General features: G+C 34.7%; 1 protein-coding gene across 1 annotated transcript; it reads left to right on the top strand.

The window, feature by feature from the left end:
- On the top strand, positions 1-22943 carry LOC107144607 (hyaluronidase 4). The gene is made up of 4 exons (XM_015488432.2): positions 1-109; positions 13977-14927; positions 16979-17068; positions 22415-22943. The coding sequence occupies exons 2-4, from the start codon at positions 14007-14009 to the stop codon at positions 22859-22861; spliced, it is 1458 nt and encodes a 485-aa protein (XP_015343918.2). The 5' UTR covers positions 1-109; positions 13977-14006; the 3' UTR covers positions 22862-22943.
- Positions 22944-25502: the final 2559 nt, after the last annotated feature.

The following is a 25502-nucleotide window of genomic DNA, read 5'->3' on the forward strand; positions in this document are numbered from 1 at the left end:
AAACCAGAAGTAAGTCCAGGCAATTATAGGTAGGCTGGTTATAGAAACTACAATCAACAGAGCCTCCAACCTTCTATTTCTTGGTGCTCTATTCTTCAAAGATGTAGAAGTAAGTGTATTTCCTCATCACATAAATACTGCTTCATTTAAAAAAATAACCCACGATGATCTTAGAGCCATTATTTAGTCTTTAATAAAAATTTATAAAGATTTAGCCATAATTTTTTCTAACCATGAGGTAGAAAGGATAGTAATATTTATCTTGAACCTAAAAGCAACCTTGGAAAAGAAAGCTTAAATTAGGATGGGGCAGGTGCATGGGTATGTGAATCATGTTCATGAGGCTGTAACAGAGGAAGGTCAAATCTTCCATTTACTCTTCTACATTCTTGGTTCCTTTGAAATTAGATAGGCAAAAGACAAATTTTGACCAATGAAATACTATTTCATGTAAGGGTACCATTTCCAGGCTGAGGAGTGAGAAACTCAGGCAAATTTCTCAAGTTTGTGTCTCTGTGTAGAATACTGAGGAAGCTCAATGCTCAGGGTGGTGCAGTAACAAGATGGTAGCTCCATTGGCCTGGGTCTCTGAGTGACTTCATGGAACAGAAAGTTCTGTTGACTCTTGTGGGAGACGTAATGTGAACAAAAATAAACTTCTGTTGTATTAAGCTACTATATTTTAGGACTATGAATAAAGCCAGCTTCCTCTCTGCAATATTATGCTGTTCTCTCATGCCATTCCTAATGGATATGTTACTTGATTCAGATTATTTGCCTTTGGAGTTTCTGGTAGCATGTCGATTTTAAGTCACTCTGTATCATTTGTATTATGTATTGGTTTTAAATCCTTGACTTTTATTTTCCTTTTTATCAGGATTAATTGGAAACAATTTAAGAAAAGGCATTTTAGCAGGAGTTTCCTAGATAGAATCGGCAGGAGTCCCAGAAATGTCATTTTATAATATTATATAAATTTCACAAACATCACTTTATTCATCTCTAAAATGGGAGTGATACTAAATTTCATATGAGGATTGATTTCATCAAATAATAAATATATTTTGAGTAACATTTGGAAAAGTAATAATATAATTTTTGCTGCCTTCCTAAGCTCATGGTATTTATGTTGGTTTTAAGAAGGCTTCCATTTGTGTAGGAAGAATTTAAAATTTGTGATATGCAGAACGCAAATAGAAATAATAAATAAAATTTCTGCACATATAAATGTGGGTTTCTATGTCAAGACAATAACAGTGTAAGCTTGTAGAACTCAGATAAACCCAGCTCTCCACTGATGGAAGGATGTCACCCCTTCTACCTGTGGCTGTCAGACCCTGTATAGGGTAACATCTGCTTCTTTTTGATCTAAGGTGAGTTATGGAAATAAGAAGAGAAATGAGAGAGAGAGAGAGAGAGAGAGAGAGAGAGAGAGAGAGAGAGAGAGAGAGAAAAGCAGATCTTTCCCTGTGCAGTTTTCTCTCTATGGATTTTTTTTTTGGCTCTGTTATTCAATTAAGTGAGAGAACACAGGGAGTGATGAGGTATACTTTCACCCTCCTACTCAATCTTTGAGACTCTGAAAGGAAGCAAATATGCTGGCTGTAGTGTGCCAATATGGAGCACAGTCACATAAAAATGAACTATGATCAGGCAGAAGAAGGCCTGGAGATCTGTTTTTCTTGGCAGCCTTTGAGCCTGTGGTATAGACTGACTTCAGGATATTGAGCAGCAGTTGGAGAGCTTGCTGGAGGGAGTCTCCACAGCATTTTAAAGAGATAGGTATTTTAGAAGAGATTCACCTTACATTGGAGGCACAACCAGATTCAGGGCAGTTAGCTGGACCAGTAGAAGATAGTGCAGAACACCAGGTTATCACTGAGGTCAGAAAAACAAAATTACAGTCATACCAGACTCAAACTTCAGTCTTAAATATCACCAGGGTAAGTAACAGCATCCAGGTGGATAAAGGGCATTGAATCAAAACCTGAGGCCGAGGACATGATACTCAAGACCACTTACTTTTTCCTGTTGCCAGGAGGTTTATTAGCTCTGCCCACTTGCCCCACATTGGACATATCCAATGGACACATTGGACATACCTCTTGGAAGAAGAGGTAGAAGAACGGAGGAGACCATTCTTCTTTGAGAGCCAGAATTTTTATTTCAGAAAAAAAGAACATTTTTCAAATGTTAGGTTGGATTAAATTTAAACATAACTGGACATTTAGTTAACTTTTTCCTACTCAGATATGGAGGATTTAAATTGAAGGATGAAGTAGTTAGAAACAACATAAATAAATTACATTTTATGCATTCTAGTATGAGTTAAACTTATGACCTTGCTACACATACAAAAGAACACAGATGTTCCATAAATGACTTTCACATAAGTTCTTAATAAATGTTCATGTTAACTTAAAACTTGCAGAATACCTGACATTTCCTTTTGAATATTTAGGAAACATAAAATGCAGTATGTTCAGTAAAGAATTCTTGATTACTCACACTTCGTATTTATTTCTTCACTGTTTCTTACATTTTAAAAAAATGGCCTCACCATTTTGCTATTTTACTCAGCATTTAAGTCTTTTCTTTCATCTCTATATTGAATCCAGCAGGAAATCTGTTATATCTCTTACCAAATACATGTTGAGTGTTCTGTTCTCTGCCTCTCCATTATTTAAACTTAATAAAAAACCAAATGCATTTCTGCATTTAGCATCCTGTCTCCTGGGCATTCTAATTTTTCACCAAGAGGCTAATGTGGTCTTTTAAAAACATAAAATAAATCTTTTCAATCTCCTGCTTAAAATGCTTTTGATGACTTTCTATTGTTCTTAAAAACCTAAATCCATTACTTTCCTGAACCACGCCCTGTGTGGTTTGATCTCTGATTGTCTAACTCCATCTCCCACCACTTTCTTCCTCTCCTGACAGCTGCAGGCAACAGGCCCTCTTCATATTTCTCAGTTATGCCAGGACTTTTGCATGTGTTCTGTGTGTCTGGAATTCTCTTTCTCCAGATCTCGGCTCCTTTACAGCCTTCAGAGATCAACTCAGACATCAGAAAGGCTTTCCTGACTATTTTTCTTATTCTTTATCATATGCTTACCTCCATGATAACATTTATCACAATCTATGACTTTTGATTTTTTAAAAATTGTTACCTGTTGTTTATAAGGTTTCCCTGGTGGACTGTAAGCTCCCTGGGAGCAGGAATCTTGTCTATTCACTCTTATATTCCCACTACCTAAAATCTTTACAGTTACATAGAAAAGGTCAATAAATATTTGCTGAAAGAAAAGAGGAAGAGAAAAAACAAAACAGAAGAAAGGAAGGGAAGAGGTAAGGACAGAATGAAAGTCGTCAAGTCTAAACCATTAATAAGGTTCATTATAAGGAATGAGACGTATCTTAACCATTTTTTCTATATGTCAGGAATGAACTACTTATTATTCATAATGAGATTAGCATTAATTTACTTTTTATAATCATTATGTTTCTGAACCAATTGGCACAAGGAATTTATAAAACTTTGTCAAACATTGTTTTACTAAATTTGAAACACAACTGCAGCATATAGTAGTGCTATTAATCAAGTTTTTCTAGCTTTCTGCCTTCAGATAAGATAAGATTATGTTTTGGGTTATATCTTTTTTCATTATGTGGGGCCATGTGGATAAGTTCTAGCTAACATATTCTGATGAAATTGGTGTATGTTTCTTTCAAGCTGGAATCTATGTTTGCTGGTACAAAACCTTCCAAAGTGTCTTTCTTCAGATAAAGTTATCATCATGTTCCTTTTTTCCATTATATATACATATTGACATATAAATATAAATATGTATACTAATACACATATTAGTATACATATATAAACACTTAAGAATTTTCCCCAATTATTTATTAAATAGTGCTGAATGTATGTATTGTTTGTTTCATTTTATAAAATCATTGCTTCAACATGTCTTGGAAATTTTTATCAACTCTTTTTTTTATCAACTCTTCCGCATCCATTTGTCCCACAATTTGCTGTGTATTAGACACTCTTCCATGTGCTTGGGATATATCAGTGAGGAAAACAGAAAATTTACCCCTAAACTTTCATTTCATATCATAAATACAATTATACAGTGTGTTGGGAGATAATAAATGTCATGGAAAAGAGAAAAAGTAGAGCAGGGTAAGGGAGAATCAAAATCTGGGATTGGAAGAAGACCTCCAATGGAGAGTTCAATACAAGAAGTCCTTGACATATAATGCTTTGACTTTCAGATTCCTTCCTTCCTTCCTTCCTTCCTTCCTTCCTTCCTTCCTTCCTTCCTTCCTTCCTTCCTTTTTCTTTTCTTTTTGAGAAAAAGGAGAAAGTGGTGTTATTTCTTTGATAGCAGATGAAAATACACAGTGGACACCAGACTTTTGAGGCAGTGATTCTGCCTGCTTGTGGGAACAGTGTGGTTTGAAAGAGGAAATACCAAGGCTATACTCCAGCTGTGCCTTATCAGTAGTCATAATTCATTTGTGGCCTTGAGAGAGAGAGTCATTTCTCAGAGTTGCTGGTACCAGTTCCAATGTCTGGATTCCTTCATTTCTGTGGCCCAGGAACTGAAGGACAAATAACTCATCCCGTTGTCATTTCTCTCTTCCTGATCTTTTGTCAAAAGGGATGAAGAGGTGATTCTGATCTTGGTTAAGACCTGTTTTTTCATAACTATGACATACCCAGCTATCTGCTTGCTGGTCATTGTCCATGAACTTGCTCCCATAAGTAAAAAGTCTCAGTCCAGTTTCATGTTGGATCAGAGAAGTCCAACCTGTTTTCGAGTATACCTCTAGCAGAGCAGGTTCATCTTTCTTTCCTGATTGTCAAGTGAAAGGGTTTCAGACATTCAGTCAATGGTTGGCCAAATTCCATAGTTCTGGGCCCAATGTGAGGCAGAACATCATGGCAGAAAGGCGTGCTGGAGGAAAGCAGCACAGGACGTGACAACCAGGAAACAGAGATGCAGATTTTTCAATTTTATTATGATGGAGCAATAGTGACATGCGCTCAGTAGAAGCCATACTTAGAATTTTGAATTTTGGGCTTTCCCCAGGCTAGCTGTAGGCCATATGAGTCTCTCTTGTCATATTGGGCGGGGGCAGCTAGCCTTTGTGCCTGGTCAGCCACACAATCACAATAGTTAGCAACTGACACTCTGTAAGTGCTTTGGGTTGCTAATCTATGATGTGCGGTAGGTTAGATCTATGGAAATATAGTCAGTGCATTTTCAAATTGGGATATTTCCAATTTACTGTGGGTTCACAAGGATGTCAATCTTGAAGAAAGTGTAAAAATAGTCCAGCAGACACTTGAGGGGAGAGCCCTCTGAGCTGAAGTGGACTTGCTAGAGCAGTGATTCTCAATGTTTTGGTCTCTGGAAACTTTTACACTCTTAAAATTTGTTAAAGAACCCAGAGTTGGTTTTAAAACCTTACAGATCTTCTAAAGAGTCCTGGGCCACCTTTGACAATCTGTGAGCTGGAGCAAAGGCTCTGAGGGCAGCACATGCTTAGTCATTTGTAGGAACATTAAGGGCAATAATACAACTGGCGGGTGATTCAGGGAGGAGAAATAGGAAGGAAGTCAGAAAGGTAACCATGTCCCATTATGTGAGACCTTGAGAGAAATTGGAAGCCATATATGAGCTTTGAGCAGAGAAGTCTCATTTTCTGGCTTAAGTTTTCAAGAAGACACAGTACTAGAAACTAGACTAAAGGGAGCTGGAAACACAAACAGGGAGAACCGTAAAAGGTTATACAAAAACTCAGGGGAAGGACTCCGCACCTCAGTGTTAACCCTAAATATATCGGTAGACTAATACAGAGTCTGTTAGTATTAAAGTAATGCCATTTCCCTCTGACTGATTCCCATTCAATATAGTTTCCTCTCTTTCTTTTCCTCATTGCTTTACACAAAGACACTATTATGTCTTCATTTAATTTTAGTTTTCTTGTTAAAAAGCAATATAGAAAAATATTATTTTCATAGATCCCATTTAGTCAACATTTTCCAATTCTCTATTTTAGTCTCCTTTTTAATAGAAATTTAAAAAATATAACAATTTGAAGGGCAACCAAAAATCTTTTTGCTAACGTTTTTGTTAAGAGTTTTTCATTTAACCATTTTGACTCCACATTTTTTTTTGTTGTTATTTTTGTTCTTTTTACCAGATAAATTTTCTACCAAAGGAATGTCTTGCGTTTTAATATGGATCTATCTTTAACTTCAATACCAAGATAGCTTTTTTTTTTTTCTGAATACATTTTTTTGGTACACAAATTCATTATAAAATAAAAATAGATGTTGACTTTCTTTTGGTATTTGAAAAATCAAATAAGTACATCAAATGCTATGATTTAATTAGAATACAATCACTCCCTTTCTCTGCATGTTTAACAATCCCTCCTGGCATCAGATCCATTTGAAATCTCAATGTTATTTTGAGATAAAATGTTTTGTGCAATATCATCCTTTATGTCTGTTTCATCCAATAGGTTATAAATTCCTAGAGAGTAGATTTCATGAATCTTCCTTTAACCACACCCATTTCCTTGTCCCTCATTGACTGATGGGTATATGATTAATTTAGGCATTTCTCATGTTATTTCTCATTCATTTCTGGTTTCTCTGCTGAAGCACCTAAAGAAATCTTACTAAATACACTAAAAATGTAAAACCTATTATTATTTTTTTTAATTTAAGTGGAAAATTTTGTGAGTCAGAGTGGAATTAGGAGTTATTATTATTATTATTTAGAATTAGGAATTATTAATCTCAAAAAGGAATTTTTGGTCTATTTGGTATCCATGTAGTTTACCATCCTCTCAAAAAGAGATTAAATATTTCAGTGTACTCATTAGCTTGAATCAAAAGTTATCTGAAGCTTTTTCTCTCATGAAGAGAGGAAATGAAAAGGGACACATTGATTTATTGAAGATGATTAACAATTGTACAATTAAATTTATAACTATAAAAACCTATTCTTGTTTCTAAGTGGTTTAAATTAACTCTCATATATGAATAATGAAGTTAATGAATCAATGTATCATGTCTATATGATATCACTACTTTTAATCATATCTTTTTGATGTCCCCACTTTTATTTGATGTTTGATTTTATAATCTTTGTCCCCCCTCAATATTCCATTTCTCCATTTTGTAAGCTAAGAAGAAAGTATTGAGATACTTGTATTTTTGGTATCATACTTCTCCTGAGTCTATGTAGAGCAATTGGTACCCATATAATTTATTGTCTAAATTGGACAGATTTGAGGGTTTTAAGATGCACTATAAAATATCACAGTAGAGCAGTGGATTTAAGTTCTAACTGTCCCTGGTAAGCCAGAATGTCTGGCCACTCTATAGACAGGTGTGATGGGAACACATTTTTTTTTTTTTAATCTCATAGTTAAAGGGGAAGGAATTTCCAGGATAGAAAGCAAGGAACACTTTCATCTGCTGTTTACCTCTTCTCTGATTCTTTCTCAGTGGAGAGGAAGTGACTTTGCTGATCAATGAATCTGAGAGAAGAAACTGAGCATAATCTCCAAGTTTGGCACTGCCAAAGCAGCCAATGCGATGCTCGATACTTCTGAAAAGAAAGCCTTCCCCAGATGCTTGTTGTAAAAGTTTCCGATATTGTATATAAAACAGCTTTTGTTGACTTCAGAATTCTAATTTTATATGTCCATATGGACTTTTAGAAAATTAAATTTAAATATATCCTTTCCCTCACCACATTCTCCTTTACTGTATATCTTGGAATAATCTTGGAATAAAATGTTCTTTTTAAAAGAGAGCTTTCTTCTCATTTTTACATATAAAAGAATGCCTTAGTAGTTCTTGAGAATCTTCTGTTTACTTGTTAATAAGTAATCAGATTTAAATTGAACTCATGACTTTTGGAATGCATTAGCAATGCATTTATTAGAAAATAAATCAAGTTCCACCTTATTTATTTTGTTTATTCTTTACCTATGTTTATTATCAATATAAAATTTAAAAATACAACCCAACTTGTAGATCCTAAATTGGGAAATATTTTTTTTAATAATTCTTTTGATGACTTTCCTACAAAAGAGTACAGCTTTGAGTATATGTTATTTTTGAACACCTTCCTATTATTACAATTTTCATTATAAGGCAGAAACAAAAGACACTAAAGGCAAAACCAAATATTAACAAATATCTATTTTCAATTGCTTGAAAAAAATAAGATAGCTTAATAAATAACTGAAAGATATAGCACCGTTCTAAATAAGATATACCTTTTAGATTATGAAACATATACAATTGTATATCACTGCGTTATTCGGGGTTACCTTACATCTGACCTTGTTGGTATTTCCAGACTGAAAGACACTCAGCTCCATGTACCTGGTTATTTACTGTGACTAAATCTGGTGTTGCTCTATTCTGTTAGTCCTTCAGGAGTAAATTCAATTGAGCACCTGAAGTTGAGAGGCCTGTCCCATTCTGGCCTCCATTCTTTGGAAGTATTCCTCCCTTTCCTCTAGCTAAAGGATCTCCAGAGAGAGGGATGGAGAGGCTACAGAGCTGCTCTTGAGTGTGAGGAAGAATGCGGCCTTTCCTGGATGGACTTACACTAACTCCCTTTCCTGTTGTAACACTGCTTCGTTGGAGGTCCTCTTTCTACATCTGCTCACCTTGGCTAAATTGCCTGTCTTGGTCCTCATCTCCACACTTCACCTTTCTTAAATGCCCTTTATCTTTAGATTCACTGTACTGTTCTTCATTTTTTTTGTACCATTGAATATTTTCCCTTCTTCTTCAACAAAATGTAGGTAATTACTCAAAATCCTATCTATTGGTCTCACCTTTTCTCTGCAGGTATTTTCCTTTGTGCCAACCATTACCTCAACCCAAAACTCCATGCTTTAGAAAAATTCCTGAAGGCCTACTCCTCATGTCCAGTTGAAGATACATCCACTTCAGAAATCCATGTCTGTTACCACTTGTACATGCACTTTGTCTCTCTTTTTCTACCTCTTTCCTCTTGTTATCCCCTCCTTCTAGAGTACCTTTGAAACGTCAACCTGTTGTGATTTCTGCTTATGTATCAAGCCTTAGGTTCCACCTCTGGTGAAGCTAGTCTAGATATTAACTACATCTGATATCTTCATGATTTGAACTCATTCAGCATCTTAGGGAACTGATTTTCCTCCACAGAACATGTAGGTTATTTCTACGATTGTCTTATCCTTGGACTGCATCTTGTAGTTGCCTACCACTATACCACATTTTTATGCTAAGAAAATGAAGCTTGTTTTCCCTGCCTAACCAAGCTGATTATTCTCACAAACTACCAGCCACCTGATGTGAATAAACACAGTAGCAAATTGCATTTTATAGTGTGACACTGTTGTTTTTGCAAAGAAGTGTATGCCAAGTGTGGTTATGCACATATATTTCCTGACTTACCATCTAGGATAAATGATTCTCATATGTAGCAATACTACCAATTCCAGTTTTCACAGACCTAAATTTTTGCTCTGGGAACATCTCCAAGATTTACCTAAAGGAGTATTAAAGGAAGGGAGAGAGAAGTTTCTCATTTAATTAGCAACTTTGCCTCCCTTACACCCACTGGATTTACTTTATGCCCTATGATCTTAGTTCGCCAAGCAATTTTGTCCCAGCCCTTTCTGTGTGACTGCCAACCTACTCCAGCCCATTGAATACTGATCCCCTTTTATCTCCCCAGGTAGCTGGGAAGCTTGAGATTTTTCTTAGTTCCATGGGGGAATTGTTGGCTCTCTTTTATCTAGAATATTCATGCTCTCGAAAGGAGTAGTCAGGGTGGGTCAGGAGATGATCAAGCTCAGTTTCTCACTGTATCTGTACCTGTTCCTTCTGATCTTTGGACACTGGAACTCAACCTACCTATTCTTTGAGTGTACTGCATACCATTTGTATTATCTTCCACTACTCTCAGAAGCCTAAATTTCATGTAACAGGTCCTATAAATTTGGAAGCCTATCCACAGGCCAGATTCAGTTTTTCTCTTATCATTCTGGCTCCATGCAGATCAGAAGATGCATCTGTACTTCTGATGATGTTAAGGGGCTGCTCCTCTGGGAGCTCATAGAAAGCCTGGGTGTCTGGACTGATGAACACTACATTTTAACCCAGTATAGATGCTGCTATAACTTAGGAGAATGTGGATTTGTAGGAAGAGAAGTGCCTGTAAGGTAAGGGTGCCCAGAAAAATATCTTTTGAGTAATGAGAATATCATTAATCCTGATTTTGTCCTTTTATGTTCTCTATTTAATGCAATGATTATATAATTTACCAACTAGTTTTTGAAAAGAGAAAAATCATCATTCATCCCATTCTTCCAGGTATCCTAAACACAAATCCCTTGCCTCCCTGTTCCTACCTCATGCATGCGCATGTATCCAATGTGCATATACATTCCCACCTTCCCTCCACATAATAGACTGAATTTCTTAGAGGTAATGGTTTTGTGTTCATCTTTAGCATTAGACATGGTGTCATCAACACAGTGTCATCAACTCTCAATGTTCACCAAGTCAAATCCATGTGTTAAGATCTCTAAGAATCTTGGCTATGAATGAGAAATTATGGATCTCTTTTTTTATCAGTGGACTCTTACTGGGAATTTAAAATATTTTGTCTTAGACATAATCATTTCTGTTTATAATTGTAATCACTTCTCATTTTCCATGATGGAGGTGGGGTCTCCTAAGCAGGATCTCAGACAAGCCCCTCTTAATCTCCAGACTCCTTTCCCTAAGTGTTTAGGAGATGTGGGAACCACGTAGATCAATGCAGGCAGTGCTGCTTGGGAATGGCAAGGGTGGAGAAGGAAGAAGTACAGCTGTTGTGGTATCCCAAAGTGTATCTTGATACACATTTTGAATCTTCTCTTTCATTTTTCCATCTTTAATCATGTTGGTGACTAGAAACATATATGACTTTTATACGTAATTGTCTATCTATCTCTCTGTTAGGCTTGCCTATTATTTCAAATTATTTGTTGATACTTTGATTTTCTGTGTAACTAGATCTGAGTTTACTATATAAGTGGTAATGCTGTTCACAGTGGCACAGTGGCAGCACACCCTTAATCCCGGCAATTTGGGAAGCTGAGGAAGGAGGATAACCAGTTCAAGGCCAGCCTCAGCAATTTAGCAAAACTCTGTCTCAAAAAAAAAAAAAAAGGTAATAAAACTAATAATGTTTCAAATCACTGGGGGAAATGCTAAGATCTATGATTGGTGGTTCCTATGGTAAGAATATATTTAGTTTCAATGAGAAACTGCCAAACTGTCTTACAAAGTGGTTGTCCCATTCAGCAATGAATTAGTTTTCTGTTGCTCAATATCTTTGTCAGCATTTGGAGTTGGAATTATTTTAAAATTTGGTCATTCTAATAGGTTCATAGTGGTATTTCATTGTTTTTTTTTTAGCTTGCAATTCCCTAATGGCCTGTGATGTTGAACATCTTTTCATCTGCTTATGTATCATTAGTACATTCTCTGGTGAGATGTCTATTCAAGTATTCTGCACATTTTAAAATCTTATTCTTTGTTTTCTTGTTTAATTTTACATTTTTGATAACAACTCTTTGTTGGATGTGCCTTTTGTAAATGTCTTTTCCCAGTCTGTGGCTTGTCTTGTCATATTTTTAAGGAGCAGACATTTTTAATTTTAATGAAGACCAGTTTATCAACTGTTTCTTCCATGGATCATCCCTTTGGTGTTATGTCAGAGAAGTCATTGCCATGCCAAATGTAATTTAGATTTTTTTTTTCTATTTTAACTTATAGTATGTAGTTTTATAATTTTGTGTTTTACAATCTATAATGTTTTGAGATGTGTAGAATTATGTTGGTTTTACCATGGCATACCTTTACCTACCTGAGTCACTGCCTGAAACGTATCGAATAATCAATAAATTCAAATGTTATAAGTGTGTATATGTGTTATAAATTGGATTACTTAGATCAGTTTTATACTTTGAATTGCAAAAATGGCTATAAAAGGAATAAAATCTCAGTAAATATCAAATATCATATGGAAAGAATTCATTATATTGAAAGAGTCATGAAATTCATAATTCATAATTTTATTACTGTAGTAGATGTTTGTTATAAAAGGCATAATGGGGACCAAGATAGTACTAAAATAATGTTTAATAAGTTCTCCATGAACTAGTGACAAAGATAGATTGTGTATATTTATATATTCAAATATGAAAAATTAAAAATAAAAAATATAACAGAAGGAAAAAACATGATTAAAATCTAGAAAGGAAAATTAAAAGTAGATTTTATTAAAGTACATACATTAAACTTTTAGCTACTTGTCTATGAAAAGTTCAACGTGATCTGACATTTAACAAAACTTTCTTTCCAACGTGTCACAGTATATTAGGCATCTATGCCAAACATGTGCAGTCATGACAAAAGGGAAGTAATGAATAATATTCATGGAGAGTAGGCACTGTTACATTCATTCCCCTGAATAACAAAGAAAAAGATTAATGTTTACTCTTCTTTTTCAGGGAGTCACATTCAGGTCCCATATTTAGAGAAGAATGCAGGCTCTGAAGACATTTCTAGTGAGAGATTCATTTGATGCCATCATACAAATTCCACACAAAGTCACTGTCTCAATAAAATCCAACCAATTTAAGAGTAAATTATCATTTACATTTGTTGATTTAAAAAATCAATATATGGCTGGGAAGAGTGGCAAATACCTGTAATCCCAGTGGCTTGGGAGGCTGAGGCAGGAGGATCACAAGTTCAAAGCCAGCCTCATCAACTTAGCGAGGCCCTAAGCAACTTGGAAGGACCCTGTCTCAAAATTAAAAATAAAAAGTACTGGGGATATGGCTTAGTAGTAAAGACCCTCTGGGTTCAATCTCTAGTAACTAACTAATTAAATAAAATAAAAAGTCAACATACAGAGAGCCTTGAATTTCTTTACAAACTTGGGGTGCTAGGTTTTGTAATTTTGGCTGGTGTCTTTTCCTACATTTAATACATTAAATAATGACAGTAGGAACTACATACACGGGAAGTAATATTTGACTCTTTCGCTAGAGACACTGATTTTAATTATTTCAGAAAAAATTCTGGGTTCCTGTATTTAAAAACTGTATAGTACATTATAAAATAACTTGGAAACATAACCTCAACCATATGCTTTTCAGGTGAGATCCTACTGACAGGAATGTGTCAACTCTGAGATAGTCCTTGTATTCTGGGAAGGTTCTTTGGCAGTTTTTGTCCCAACTGACTTGTTAGAGGGGACTACAGAGCCAAGTTTCATTTGGAATTTAACTGCTGAAAATAGTCCAGTTTCTTCATGGAAAAACAATGGAGTTAAAGAACTGACAGGTTTTTAGACTTATTTGTGTGTTCCAGAGAAGATGCTGGCACCAAAATCCATAATCAACAACAAATAATTAGCATCACTGTTTTGCCTACGCTGGTTCTAAGGATAATTGCTCTCTGTTTTAAAAACAATTTAAAAAAACCCTTTGAGGCCAGTTCATTTCAAATTGCATAAAAGATATTCTTTACTTACTGCTTAGAACAGTTTGTTATTTCTTTCTCTTTCATTTAAAATCTACTAAAATGCAATAGTTGTTAATTTTCAACTGGGCATGTCTCTGGAGTTACTTTTCCAGTAATTCATAAGAAAGTTATGTCAAACCATCCAACTTCCTTAGTTGAGGGTTTGTAGGAAGTTTTTATTCACTGGATCTTTCCCCTTCACATTTCAAGGAAAAAAAAATGTTTCCTTTTTCTTCCGTTATTCAGATGAAAGTATAAATGCAGCCTACATATCACTGAACCTCATCTTTTAAAATATTCAATTTATTGTGTACCATTTGACTCCATCCTGTATAATTTTCTTCTTCTCATTTTTAAGGGACTGCTGTAATGCTGAGAAGTACGAGCCATGTGTAACCTGGGGGTGACCCGCTCAGGGGTGCTGCTGCTTTTCATCACAGTCACTCAATCAGCCCTCAAACCAGCAATGCCTCCCGTGATCAAAGACCAGCCTTTCAACATTTTCTGGGCAGCTTCGACAGTTTATTGTAAGGATTTCTTCAAGGTGAATATGAACCTTCAATCATTTAACATTATATCAAATCCTTTAGAGACTCACAGTGGATCAACAATTGCCATATTCTATCCAAATGAATTGGGATATTATCCTTTTTTCTCCCAAGATGGAAAAACCTTTAATGGAGGAATACCGCAGAATATGAGCCTTTCTAAACACGTTAAGAAAACGGCTGAAGATATTGCCAAAGCTGTCTCTTGGTGGCAGTCGGAAGGACTTGTTATTATTGACTGGGAAGGTTGGAAGCCCCAGTGGGAGAGGAACTGGGGCAGCAGAATAATATATAAAAAGCACTCCTTAGCCTTCACGAGACAGCATCACCCTGAGTGGCCAGAAGCCAAAGTGAAAACAGTCGCCCAACAGGAATTCGAAAAGGCTGGAAGGAGTTTTATGAATGTCACTCTCACATTGGCTTTAGAAATGAGACCAAAACATTTATGGGGCTTTTATCTCTATCCAGATTGCTACAATTATGATTACAGGATAAACCCAGAGTTCTATACAGGTAATTGCCCAAATGGTGAGATTTTCCGCAATGACCAGCTCCTTTGGCTGTGGAACAAAAGCACAGCACTTTTTCCTTCAATATATTTGGATAAAATACTAAAGTCAAGTTTAAATGCATTGAAATTTGTTCATTATCGAATTAGAGAAGCTATGAGAATTGCTGAAATGGCTAGACAAGATTATGCTTTGCCAGTTTTTATTTTTTCCAGACCATTTTATTTGAAAAGTATTGAAGTTCTGTCAGAGGTAAGAAAAGGTACATTTATTCACATTTAAAAAAATATAAATTTAGTAGAATGTTTTAAAGTCTAGAAAGAAACATTGTGGGATATTTTCCCCTTGATAATAGAATGCAGTTCTATTATTAGAGGCATGTATTTCTTCAAATGTCAACCCACTGAAACAGAATGATGGCAACTAAAAGCGTGCTTAGAGATTTTGGATAATGATTCTTATCAGCTTAGGATTCACAATGGTTTCTTGCAGAACAATTTTAAATTTAAAGTTAAATAATGTAACAGATTAATATTAACCAGGGATACATTTCAAAATCAGCTTCTTAATATGAGAGCATACACAGCAGTTCTCCAAGTCAGATTCATACTAAATGGAGCTCTGGGTAAATTCTGAACCAGTTATATTTTTCATTGTATTACATTTTTCTGTTTTAATTTATTAGGTTAACTGAAAACTTAGCATGGATCATGTTGATTATTTCTTTAAGAGTCTACAATGTGAGCTAGTAGTATCATGGGATTAAAAGTGATTTATACAAATAGATATTGTCTTTAGGCTTAAGCCAAAGCAGGATGCAGAGATGAGGGGATGAACTTGTTTGGAAGATAATGAGTTTGTGGACACTGCAAGTGTTCATCACTTTAGGACATTAATGTAAGGATGCAGTCATTAGATAGGTGGCTATGTAACAAAAACTATTAAATATCCATTCATACCTGAGAACCAACCATTCTATAATTTTAGTACTCTATATAGAACTGTTGAAAATAACACACAGCTCACTTTCTTAGACCATTTATGTTTGAAACAGTAGTAATTCTTCCTAAAAATATCAAACTTAAACTATTGACTGAAATATTATTGACTAGGTGTTTTATCATTGAAGGATTTCTAAGTGTTATGCAAATGGAGAGTTGATTTAATAAATTTAGGAGAGAAAGAATTCTAGCATCACGGTGGCATTGTATCTAATCTACTTCCTACTTACACACAGAATCCTTTTTTTTTTTTGGCCTGGCTTCTGCCTTTGCACTTTTTGGTGGGGTGGTTGCTGTATCAGAAGGAGAACTGCTGTTTGGGGACAATATTAATGCCTAGAAATTTCTTGAGTATGTTGAATTTACTTTGCCTCTGTCTAAGTTCAGATCACTAGTTCCCATTTCACCTTCTGGTACAGCATAGAATAAATTAAATCTTTCTTTCAAAGGCCACTCTAAATATTTTAAGACACTTATTAGGCTTACCAAAGTGTTTTCACTAAGGTATTACTCAAGTGACAGATTTCTCAAATCATGCCACTTTTACAAATCCTTTTGGGAAAAAAAGAGTAGGTTAGTATTTATTCATTTAAAATAATTTATTGAGTGTCTATAATCTGTTGGGAATAATGTTACAAACAAGAACAGTAGAATATAACAGTAATCCATGAAGTCTAATTTGCATTTGGATTCTGCTTATCTACAAGAATTCATGTGCTTTCACTTCTCCCCAAACACGTGTGGTTGACCACAAGGCGTTCCTGGCAATTCTCTCTGTAGACAATGCTCTTCTTTGCATATGAGCCTCTGTATCTTCCTTCTGGGCATAAGACTCTTTCTCTCTTTTTTGCCTTGTGAATTCATTCTCATTCTCAAAGACCTACCTGAAATTTCACCTGTTCAAGGAAGCCCTCTCAGACTCTTCTATGCAGAATCAAGAATTTATTCTCATTTATATATGCTTTCTGGGTGCTATTAATATAGCTATTAATTTATTACATTTGCAACTTCTTGTGTACATGTCTGTCTCAAACATCACTCTAAAGAATTTACTCAAGTATGGGAACTGAAATCTGGTTTACTGCCTAGAATATTGCCTGGAACATCATAACTATTTGTGGAATAAACTAAGAATACAAGGCAGAATCCTTCTTTCTAGTTCTGCTGTAGTCTTTTTAGAAACAGAGATGACATTATTAATGTGTTCTTTACCACAGTTGATGGGTTTAGCCTTATATTATTAAATTATCAATGACTAAATGTGATTTGGCAGAAAATGCTTCTGATACTTCTCTTTTCTAGGAGGACTTAGTGCACACCATTGGTGAAAGTGCTGCATTGGGGGCAGCAGGAATAATATTGTGGGGAGGAAATGAATATTCTGGTTCAAAGGTAAGCAATTATTTCTGTCAGCCTCTTGAATACACTCTAGAGAGTGGCTTGAAAATATTTCACATCAGGTCCATTGGTGACTGACTGTCTGCTCACCTGACTTAAATGAAGTTCAAAGAGTATAGGGATTGACATTGTTTGAGCACCTACTTTATACCAACCACCATAGTTAGCATAGGTGTAGAAAGAGCACCCTCCTCATCAGGCTGCCCAAAGTGAGAGACTGATTATTTCATTCTGCAGGTCTAATTTGGGGCACATTAATTAACCTCTTGGAGTCTCAGCTTCTGCATATAAAAATAGAACTAGAATTAAGCTGAATATGCAGGAATTTTAGTAAACGAAGTGGCATTATATATTATAATACACTATATATTATGTATGATGCCATTATATATGACATGACAAAGAAAATATTTGTACATAGGACAAAGAAAATGATCTAATATTTAAAAAATAATTATTTCATCTACACTGAAGGTGGATGCTCCATAAATTATTCTTTATTTTTCTGATTACTGTGACAGAAATATGCATGGGAAGTAAACTATTTTTATGTAAAGGTTTATGAAAAATTTTCTTTTCCCATTTCACAGTAAAAACACTTAACATGAGATCTATCTTAAAAAATTTTAGCAAAGTTCTAACACAATACTGTTAACTATAGATATTGTGTCATACAGTACATCTCTAGCACTTGTAACTAAGATGAATGAATCTTTGAATAACAACTCTCCATTTTCTGTCCTCTAACCCTTGACCCCTACTATTGTATTCTCTTCTTCCATAAGTTTGACTTTTTAGAACACTTGTATAAATCATGCAGTATTTGTCCTCCTCTGATTGCCTTATTTAAGTTAGCATAATGTTTTCTGGATTCACTCTTGTGTTGTCACAAATGGCAAGATTTCCTTCTTATTTTATTTTATTTTTTTGGTACCAGGGATTGAACCTAGAGGCATTTAACCACTGAGCCACATCCCCAGGCCTTTTAAATATTTTATTTAGAGACAGGGTCTCACTAAATTGCTTAGGGCCTCACTAAGTTGTTGAGGCTGGCTTTGAACTTTGAACTTTCGATAGTCCTCCTGAGATTCTGGGATTACAGGCCTGTGCCACCACACCTGGCAAGATTTCCTTCTTTTTAAGGGTAAATAACATCCCATTGTACATATGTATCACAGTATCTTTCTCCATTCATCTGTTGATACTTGGATTGTTTTCATACTTGTTCATCATGAGTTCTGCAGTGAATATGGTTGTGTAGATCTCTTCAAAATCATGACTTCAAGTGTTTTGGATCTGTACCCATAACTATGTGCAGATATATATCCACATGAATGTATGTATGTATGTATGTATGTATGTATGTATGAATCATATGGTGGTTCTATTTTTAATCTTTTGAGGAACGCCATAACTCTTCCCATGGCTCCTATACCATTTTACATTCATACCAACAGGGTGAAAGTGTTCCAATTTCTCTACAACCTCAATAACTTTTGTTGTTGTTGTTGTTATTATTATTACTAAATTTTAGCTACCCAAACAGGTATGAGCTGTTATCTCATTGTAATTTTGATTTACATTTTCCTGATAATTAACAATGCCAAGCATGTTTTTATGTCTGTTGGATATTTGTATGTCTTTTATTTGGGGAAATGTTTGTTAAAGTCCTTTGCCTATTTTTAAAAATTGGGTTATTTGAATATGTGTATGTTTTTGTTTTTCTTTTGCTATTGAGTCATGGTAGGAGTTCCTTCCATGTTTTGAAAATTAGCCTCTCATCAGAGATAAGAGTTGGCTTATATTTTCTATCATTGCATGGGCTCTTTTCATTCTGCTAAGTGCTTTGCTCTCCCTTTGCTGTGCAGAAGCATTTTAGTTCAATGCTGTCCCACTTGTACATTGCTGCTTTTGTTGCCTGTGCTTGTGCTGTTCTACCCAAGAAATAATTGCCAAAATCTATACCAAAGAGTTTTTACCCTATATTTGCTTTTGGGAGTTTTAAATGTCCAATTTTTAATCCATTTTGAACTGATTTGTTTGTATGGTGTAATGCAGAAGTCCAGCTTCATTTAGACCAGTTTTCCCAACTCTATTTGTTGACAGGGTTGTCTATTCCCTATAGTGTTTTTTTGGCACCCTTTTCAAAGATCAGTTGGCCATGTATATGTGGGCTTATTTCTGGACACTATTCTGTTCCTTTGATCTATATATTCTTTTTAAAATTCCAGTACCATAGTGTTTTAGTTACAGTGGTTTTTTAACATACTTTGCATGGGAAGTGTGTGGCTTCCAGTTTTGTTCTTTCTGAAGAACACTTTGGCTTTTCTGGGTCTTTTGTGGTTCTATAAGGATTTTAGAAAAAAAATTTCGAATTCTATAAAAAAATACCATTGATATTTTTATGGGAATAGCATTGAATCTGTAAGTCACTTTGAGTAGTATGTGAATTTTAATGATATTATGTCTTCCAATCCATGAACATGGGATGTCTATTTATTTTTGTGTCCTTTAATTTCTTTAATTAATGTATTTGTGTTTTTTCAGTGTAAAAATCTTTAACTTCCCTGGTTTATTCCTATTTTATTATTATTTTTAAATATTTATTTTTTAGTTGTAGTTGGACACAATACCTTTATTTGTTTTTATGTGGTGCTGAGGATTGAACCCAGGGCCTCGCGCTTGCTAGGCAAGCACGCTACCACTGAGCCACAATGCCAGCCCCCCTATTTTATTCTTTTTGAAGCTATTTCATTTTTAATTGGTTCTTCTTAGTTATACATGTCAGTAGATTCCATTCTGATGAAGTTATACAAGCATGGAATATGTCTTATTCTAATTATAATCCCAATCTTATGAGTGTGCATGATGATGGGATTCACTTAGCTATTTTCATATTTGTATATAGGAAATTATATTAGATTTATTCTACTGTCTTTCCTATTCCTATTTCCTCTAAAATGGATTGATTTCTAAATTTCCTCTTTAGATGATTCATTATGAGTATATAGAAATTGAACTGATTTTTGTATGTTGATTTTGTATGCTGCAACTTTACTGACTTTGTTTATTTCTATCACTACATTTATGTGTGTGTGTGTGTGTGTGTGTGTGTGTGTATGGTCTTTTGGGTTTTATACATATAGGATCTTATTATCTACAAACAGGATAATTTTACTTATTATCTTCCAATTTGGACTCATTTTATTTTGTTTTTCTTGCCTAATTATTCTATGACTTCTAGTACTATATTGTCAGAGTAAACATCATTGTCCTTTTCCTTATCTTAGAAGAAAAGTCTCCAACCTCCCACAGTTGACTATAATGTTAGTTAAGTTCATTTTTTCCCTATAGTTTTCTATTGTTTTTCCCCCTAGTTTATTGAGAGTTTGTAAATCATAAAAGAGAGTTGAATTAATGGAAACAAATGAATAAGTCGGGTATATTTATTTGGATAAAGATTTAAATTAGAAGTTAAGAACAGATACCCTGAAGTTCAGCAGTGTTTGACGTAATGGTGAAATGCCATTTGTTGAGTCCTAGGAAACTGGTGACCAGCTACTGGTAATGAGATGGAGACAGGAAATCCACTCATCCGATGAAACAAGTAGCAACTACAATGGAGCTTCCAAGAATAGAAAGGTGACTGAGGATGTAGAGAACTGGAGTAACAGGAAGCATGGAGGAAAGCATAGGTAGGAAGAGCACCTCTTAGTGCCCTATCAGCTAGCACTTAACAGGGCTGCACAGCTGAATGGTCTAAGTGAAAGGCAGTGCCACAGAGCCTTGTTTCTGAATTAATGACTGAATTGCCTGTTGGCAAAAACATTTATGGTTAGGCTTATAATGCAGAAAATTGCTGTGGCTGTATTAGTAAATCTTAAGACATAGTGTTCTAATTGCTATTTTATAATTTGTTTGGAAATATATTTAAAATTTTTTTCTTTGACCAAATTATTACTTGGGAGAGCATTTTTAATCTGCGCAAAACTAGGAAATTTTGGCTTACCTCATTTATTATTAACTTATATATATACTGTGTTTTGAATGGATTGGGAGTGACTAGTTAGGAAGCTATTGCAATAGGTGAGATTTGGTAGTGACCTGAACCAGGTTGGTAGCAATAGTTGAATTCTGGATATGTTTTGAAGGTATACTGAAAAGGATTTGCTGATGGACTAAATGTGAATAGATAAGCAGTTAAGAATGACTCCAAGGTTTTGTTCCTGAGGCATTGAAAAGAGGAAGTTGGCACGTGCAAAGATGAATAAGGCTGCCAGAGTTGTAGGGTGGAAAGTGGGTCAGTGGATTAGATTGAAGTACATTAAGTTTGAAATGCTTGTCAGACATCCAGATAGAGATATAAAATAATTAGGTGAGTAAGCAATTAGTTCAGGGATAAGGTCAGGGAGATTATACGTTTGGGAATTATACTTAAAGCAATGAGTTGGGATGAGTTTATCCAGAGAAAGTGTATAGCTATAGAAGACAAAATGTCCAAGACTTGAGCCTAAGACACTTCACAATCAAAACATAGAAAAGATGAGCAGAAGCTGCTAAAGAAAGCTAAGAAGAAGCTTTAGTGGGTTGGCTAAAGAAAAACAGGGCAATGTAATATTCTGGAAGTTAAGTGAACAAGGTGTTTCCTGGTGTGGGATTGAGAAAGACCAGGTGACACCCAAGTTATATTTGATTGTACTTGCTTGGGTTTATGCTCTCTTAATTATAGCTCCCCAAAATCCTTTCCATCTTTCCCCTCCCCTTCTTTCTTTACTCTTTCCCTATTTCGCCTCCTCCTCCTTCTTTAGTCCAATTGTTTTCTTGTTTTATTTTATTCCATCATTCTTAGAAACCTCTTCAGATGGCTCAGACAGGGAGCCTTGTCCTAATTAAAAATAATATTTTTTTCCTAAATGAAGTATGAGACTGGCTCAGATCAATTGTGTTTGAAACAAATAATATTACTCACATGATTTTCAGAACCTGCTATTTTCCCAAATGTTACCTTGTTTAACTACCTGTCATTAAGAGCTTTATTCTGTTTTATGATTCTTCATTTGAATCTTCCGTTTACCTCAGGGAATTGTCTCCAGATGATCTTCATGTTCATCTCCCCCTAGAAATGATACAAAACTTGTTTGGATAAGACTCTTCCCAATCAAAGGCGTGGCTCATCGTTTCTGTGAACATATTAAGCTTATCCTTACTTAAATGATTAATCAATGAAAATACTCTTCTTCTTTCACTTTACCAACTGCAAAACTTCAGGCATTAATTCCACCTGGATTATAGAACCACATTGTGAGAGTGCTTTAAGCAGATTTCTATTTTTTCCTGTAGGAGACCTGCTTATCTGTGCAACAATCTATTCAAGGGCCTCTGGGACACTATGCTGTTAATGTAACATCTGCAGCCAAGCTCTGCAGTCAAAGTCTATGCAACAGTCATGGAAGATGTGTTCGAAAAACACCTGAATCCTCCTCTTATCTGCATATGCCTGAAAGCAGCAGAAAGAAATATGTTCCACAAAAGAGCTTCAGATTTGTCATTTCTGAAAAGAGCAAACTGCAGACAATAATGGACATGAAGAATAGATTTGTGTGTCACTGCTATTATAGCTGGGGTGGAGAGTCTTGCCATCTTCCCTCCTCAGATTTCTTGAGTTGGAAGAACAAGGCTCCTGATGCTAACTTTAACTTCCCAGTTTTTCTTGGCATGAACTTATCTGTGCTTCTGATGAAATTTCTTTCCTCCCTACTACAATGTCAAAATTTTTTCTTTCAATAGTAAAGAGTAGAAAATGTTGACTGACTTTCTTCAACGTCAGACCTCTTCTACAATATTTATTGGATTTAAAATAAAAAAAAATATATAAAAGGAATCATTGACTGCATTTATTGATATAGCAAGGACTTCCTGGATGCTTTCTCGGTTCATGATAATGACAGGGCTAAGGAAATGACTATGCCTGTTCTTCGGGGAGCTTACATTATTGTGAGAAAATGAATAATAATAAGTAAACAATGAATACACTAACACACATAGTTCTGGTGGTAATAAGTGCTGTGGAGAAAGTAAAGGAAGGTCAAGGAATCAGGAAAATGAGAAAGCACTGGGAATTTATACAGAGTAGTCAAAAAAAGACTCTCTAACATGATGCTCAGAAGGTTGGAGGAGCAGGTCAAGAGTATATTTGGGGAATGCTTTCTTAGAATAGTGAACAGCAAATCAAAAGAAAACAGCTGCTTGCACTCCAGCAATTAGGAATTCTTAAGTAATAGAAGTGACCCCAGGATACCAATTATAAGTGTGAGGGACTCTATGAGTGAATGCTGTAGGATCTAACTTTATCTAAAGTGTCTTAGATATTCATCAGGCAATCATCAATATGAGAAGATAAGGCCTATCAGACTCCCATATAGTGGAATTGATGTGGAAAATTCTTTTGTTTGATACTTTGTCTATTAAAGTCTATTGTTCATTACCAATTTATCAATTCTCAATGGATGGTAATTCAATTCACTTGAAAAATTTACCTGGTCTCTTGATTTGATCAAATTGTTATCTAAATAATTTTCTCTCACCAAGAGTCCAAAGAGATTATAATAGTCCAAATGTTATTTCCCTCCTCAGGTTAGGAAAGCTATTTTCCTGTCTGGCATTTTCTAAATATCACACTTGCAAAACTGACAGAGTTTTGTCAGGCAAATCACATTTGAATTCCTATTTTATTAGTTCGTCCACTCATTAGTTATTCTTTCATTCATTGTGGGGAGAAGTAAAAGTTAAAAGAGGCAGTGAAATATACTAAGCCAAATTTGGAACTATTTGATAAGTTCCCATATCTTGTTGATATCCTATTGCAACAAGGCTGCAATTCTAAGAATTAGATTCCTATACTCAAGCATGACATATTTAATTTGGTACTAAGCCATTATAAGTGAAAAAGAATTGGCTTTTCTATCCTTCCAATGACAATTCTTTGACAACTGTTAGATAAGGGTTTGGATAGTAAACATATTCCAATGAAGCAGGATAAGGCAAATATTATTAAATATTATCACTATTTTGAAGATGAAACAAATACTATTTTCCACTTACATGGAACATGTGACATAGTCAATTCTGTCCAACCATCAGTGAATACATCAAAGGTAGAATACACATCAGTCCGTTGTTTTATCTTACAGTGCAGCCACAATAATCAGGGTATTAGAAGGTTCGAGGTAGGGAATGAAAAGGGGAAATAATAAATACATAAAAGAAAATAGGAAATATCCCAGTTCTACCACCTATATATAATCATTTAACTTTTTTCTAAGAAAATATTATTAGATATTATTTTACTCAGATTAATAGGCAGCAAAAGAAAACTAAAATGGAAGGAACTGCCACATTTTTAATAATGGATTCTTCAAATTTTGTTGTGTATAAAACAATCTGCTCAAGTTAAAAATAGGTTAGGATAATGAAAAACATTCAGTTTTGTCGTGATTTATTTTGACTTGCATAAGTTTAGTAAATGAAGCATCTCTTCTAAGATGTTAAGTAAAATCTGTTAGAAACTTGAAGAGGGCTTGTCTCAGTTCTGAATTACCTAAAGACAATTTGCCTGTATCTAGGGCAGCATTGTTTTTTTACCTTTCTATTAATTGTTAAAACATCATAGAACCTTTTGTTCAAACACAAAACTTTTTGATCAGATACCCAGTTTTCCCAATTGTGAAAATGTAATTGGTTCACATGAGTCATTGCTTTAATCAAAAGGAATGTATATCTTCATCTCACAAGCAGAATGTGATAATCATACACTTTGGTCCTTTTTACAATTTGTGTCATGTTGATTTTTATATTGAACACATTCTTTACAAAGCTTTTTGGTGTTGTAATTTAAATTCTCATCCTTAACTGAGGATAATTTTCTTTCAGTATTTTTCAGAGGATTTTATTTCTTCAATTTTTCTATTCATTTATGAAATTACTTGGTCCTTCTACATGAGTATTCTGTGTTCCTTTCCTCTCAACTATTCTTCCTTTGTCTGTTTCTGTTTTTTTATTATGAATTTGTTAATTTTATTTTTAGAATACTATATTTTGATACTCATTATTAATTATAAGGAACTCTTTTTCCAAGGACTACTGTAATTACTCTTTTCTCACAGTAACCTTGTTTTGGCTTGTAGATTCAACAGCTTATTAAATTTCTTTGAAAATACAAATTAGATTTTTTTTAAAAAAAATTTTTGTTATTATACATTTTAGCCTGTTTCATTTTCTTTGGAATAGCTGTTCTTTTGTTAATTTATTTTCTTTCACATTGTTGGTCAGTGTTAAATGTCTGGAAATCTTTCATCATCATTTTATTGAAAGACTAGAGAGACTGACAAAATCTACCATGGGGATTCCTCCCTTCCCACATGTGTTTGAG

The sequence above is a fragment of the Marmota marmota genome, unplaced genomic scaffold (genome assembly GCF_001458135.2).
Source record: "Marmota marmota marmota unplaced genomic scaffold, marMar, whole genome shotgun sequence".
NCBI lineage: Eukaryota > Metazoa > Chordata > Mammalia > Rodentia > Sciuridae > Marmota > Marmota marmota.

What these genes read in the sequence shown, in the direction of transcription:
- LOC107144607 (XM_015488432.2), top strand. Translation starts at nt 14,007, where the DNA reads ATGTGTAACCTGGGGGTGACCCGCTCAGGGGTGCTGCTGCTTTTCATC. An exon ending in GTATTGAAGTTCTGTCAGAG is followed by an intron (nt 14,928 to 16,978) that starts GTAAGAAAAGGT and finishes TCTCTTTTCTAG; the next exon opens with GAGGACTTAGTGCACACCAT. An exon ending in ATGAATATTCTGGTTCAAAG is followed by an intron (nt 17,069 to 22,414) that starts GTAAGCAATTAT and finishes TTTTTCCTGTAG; the next exon opens with GAGACCTGCTTATCTGTGCA.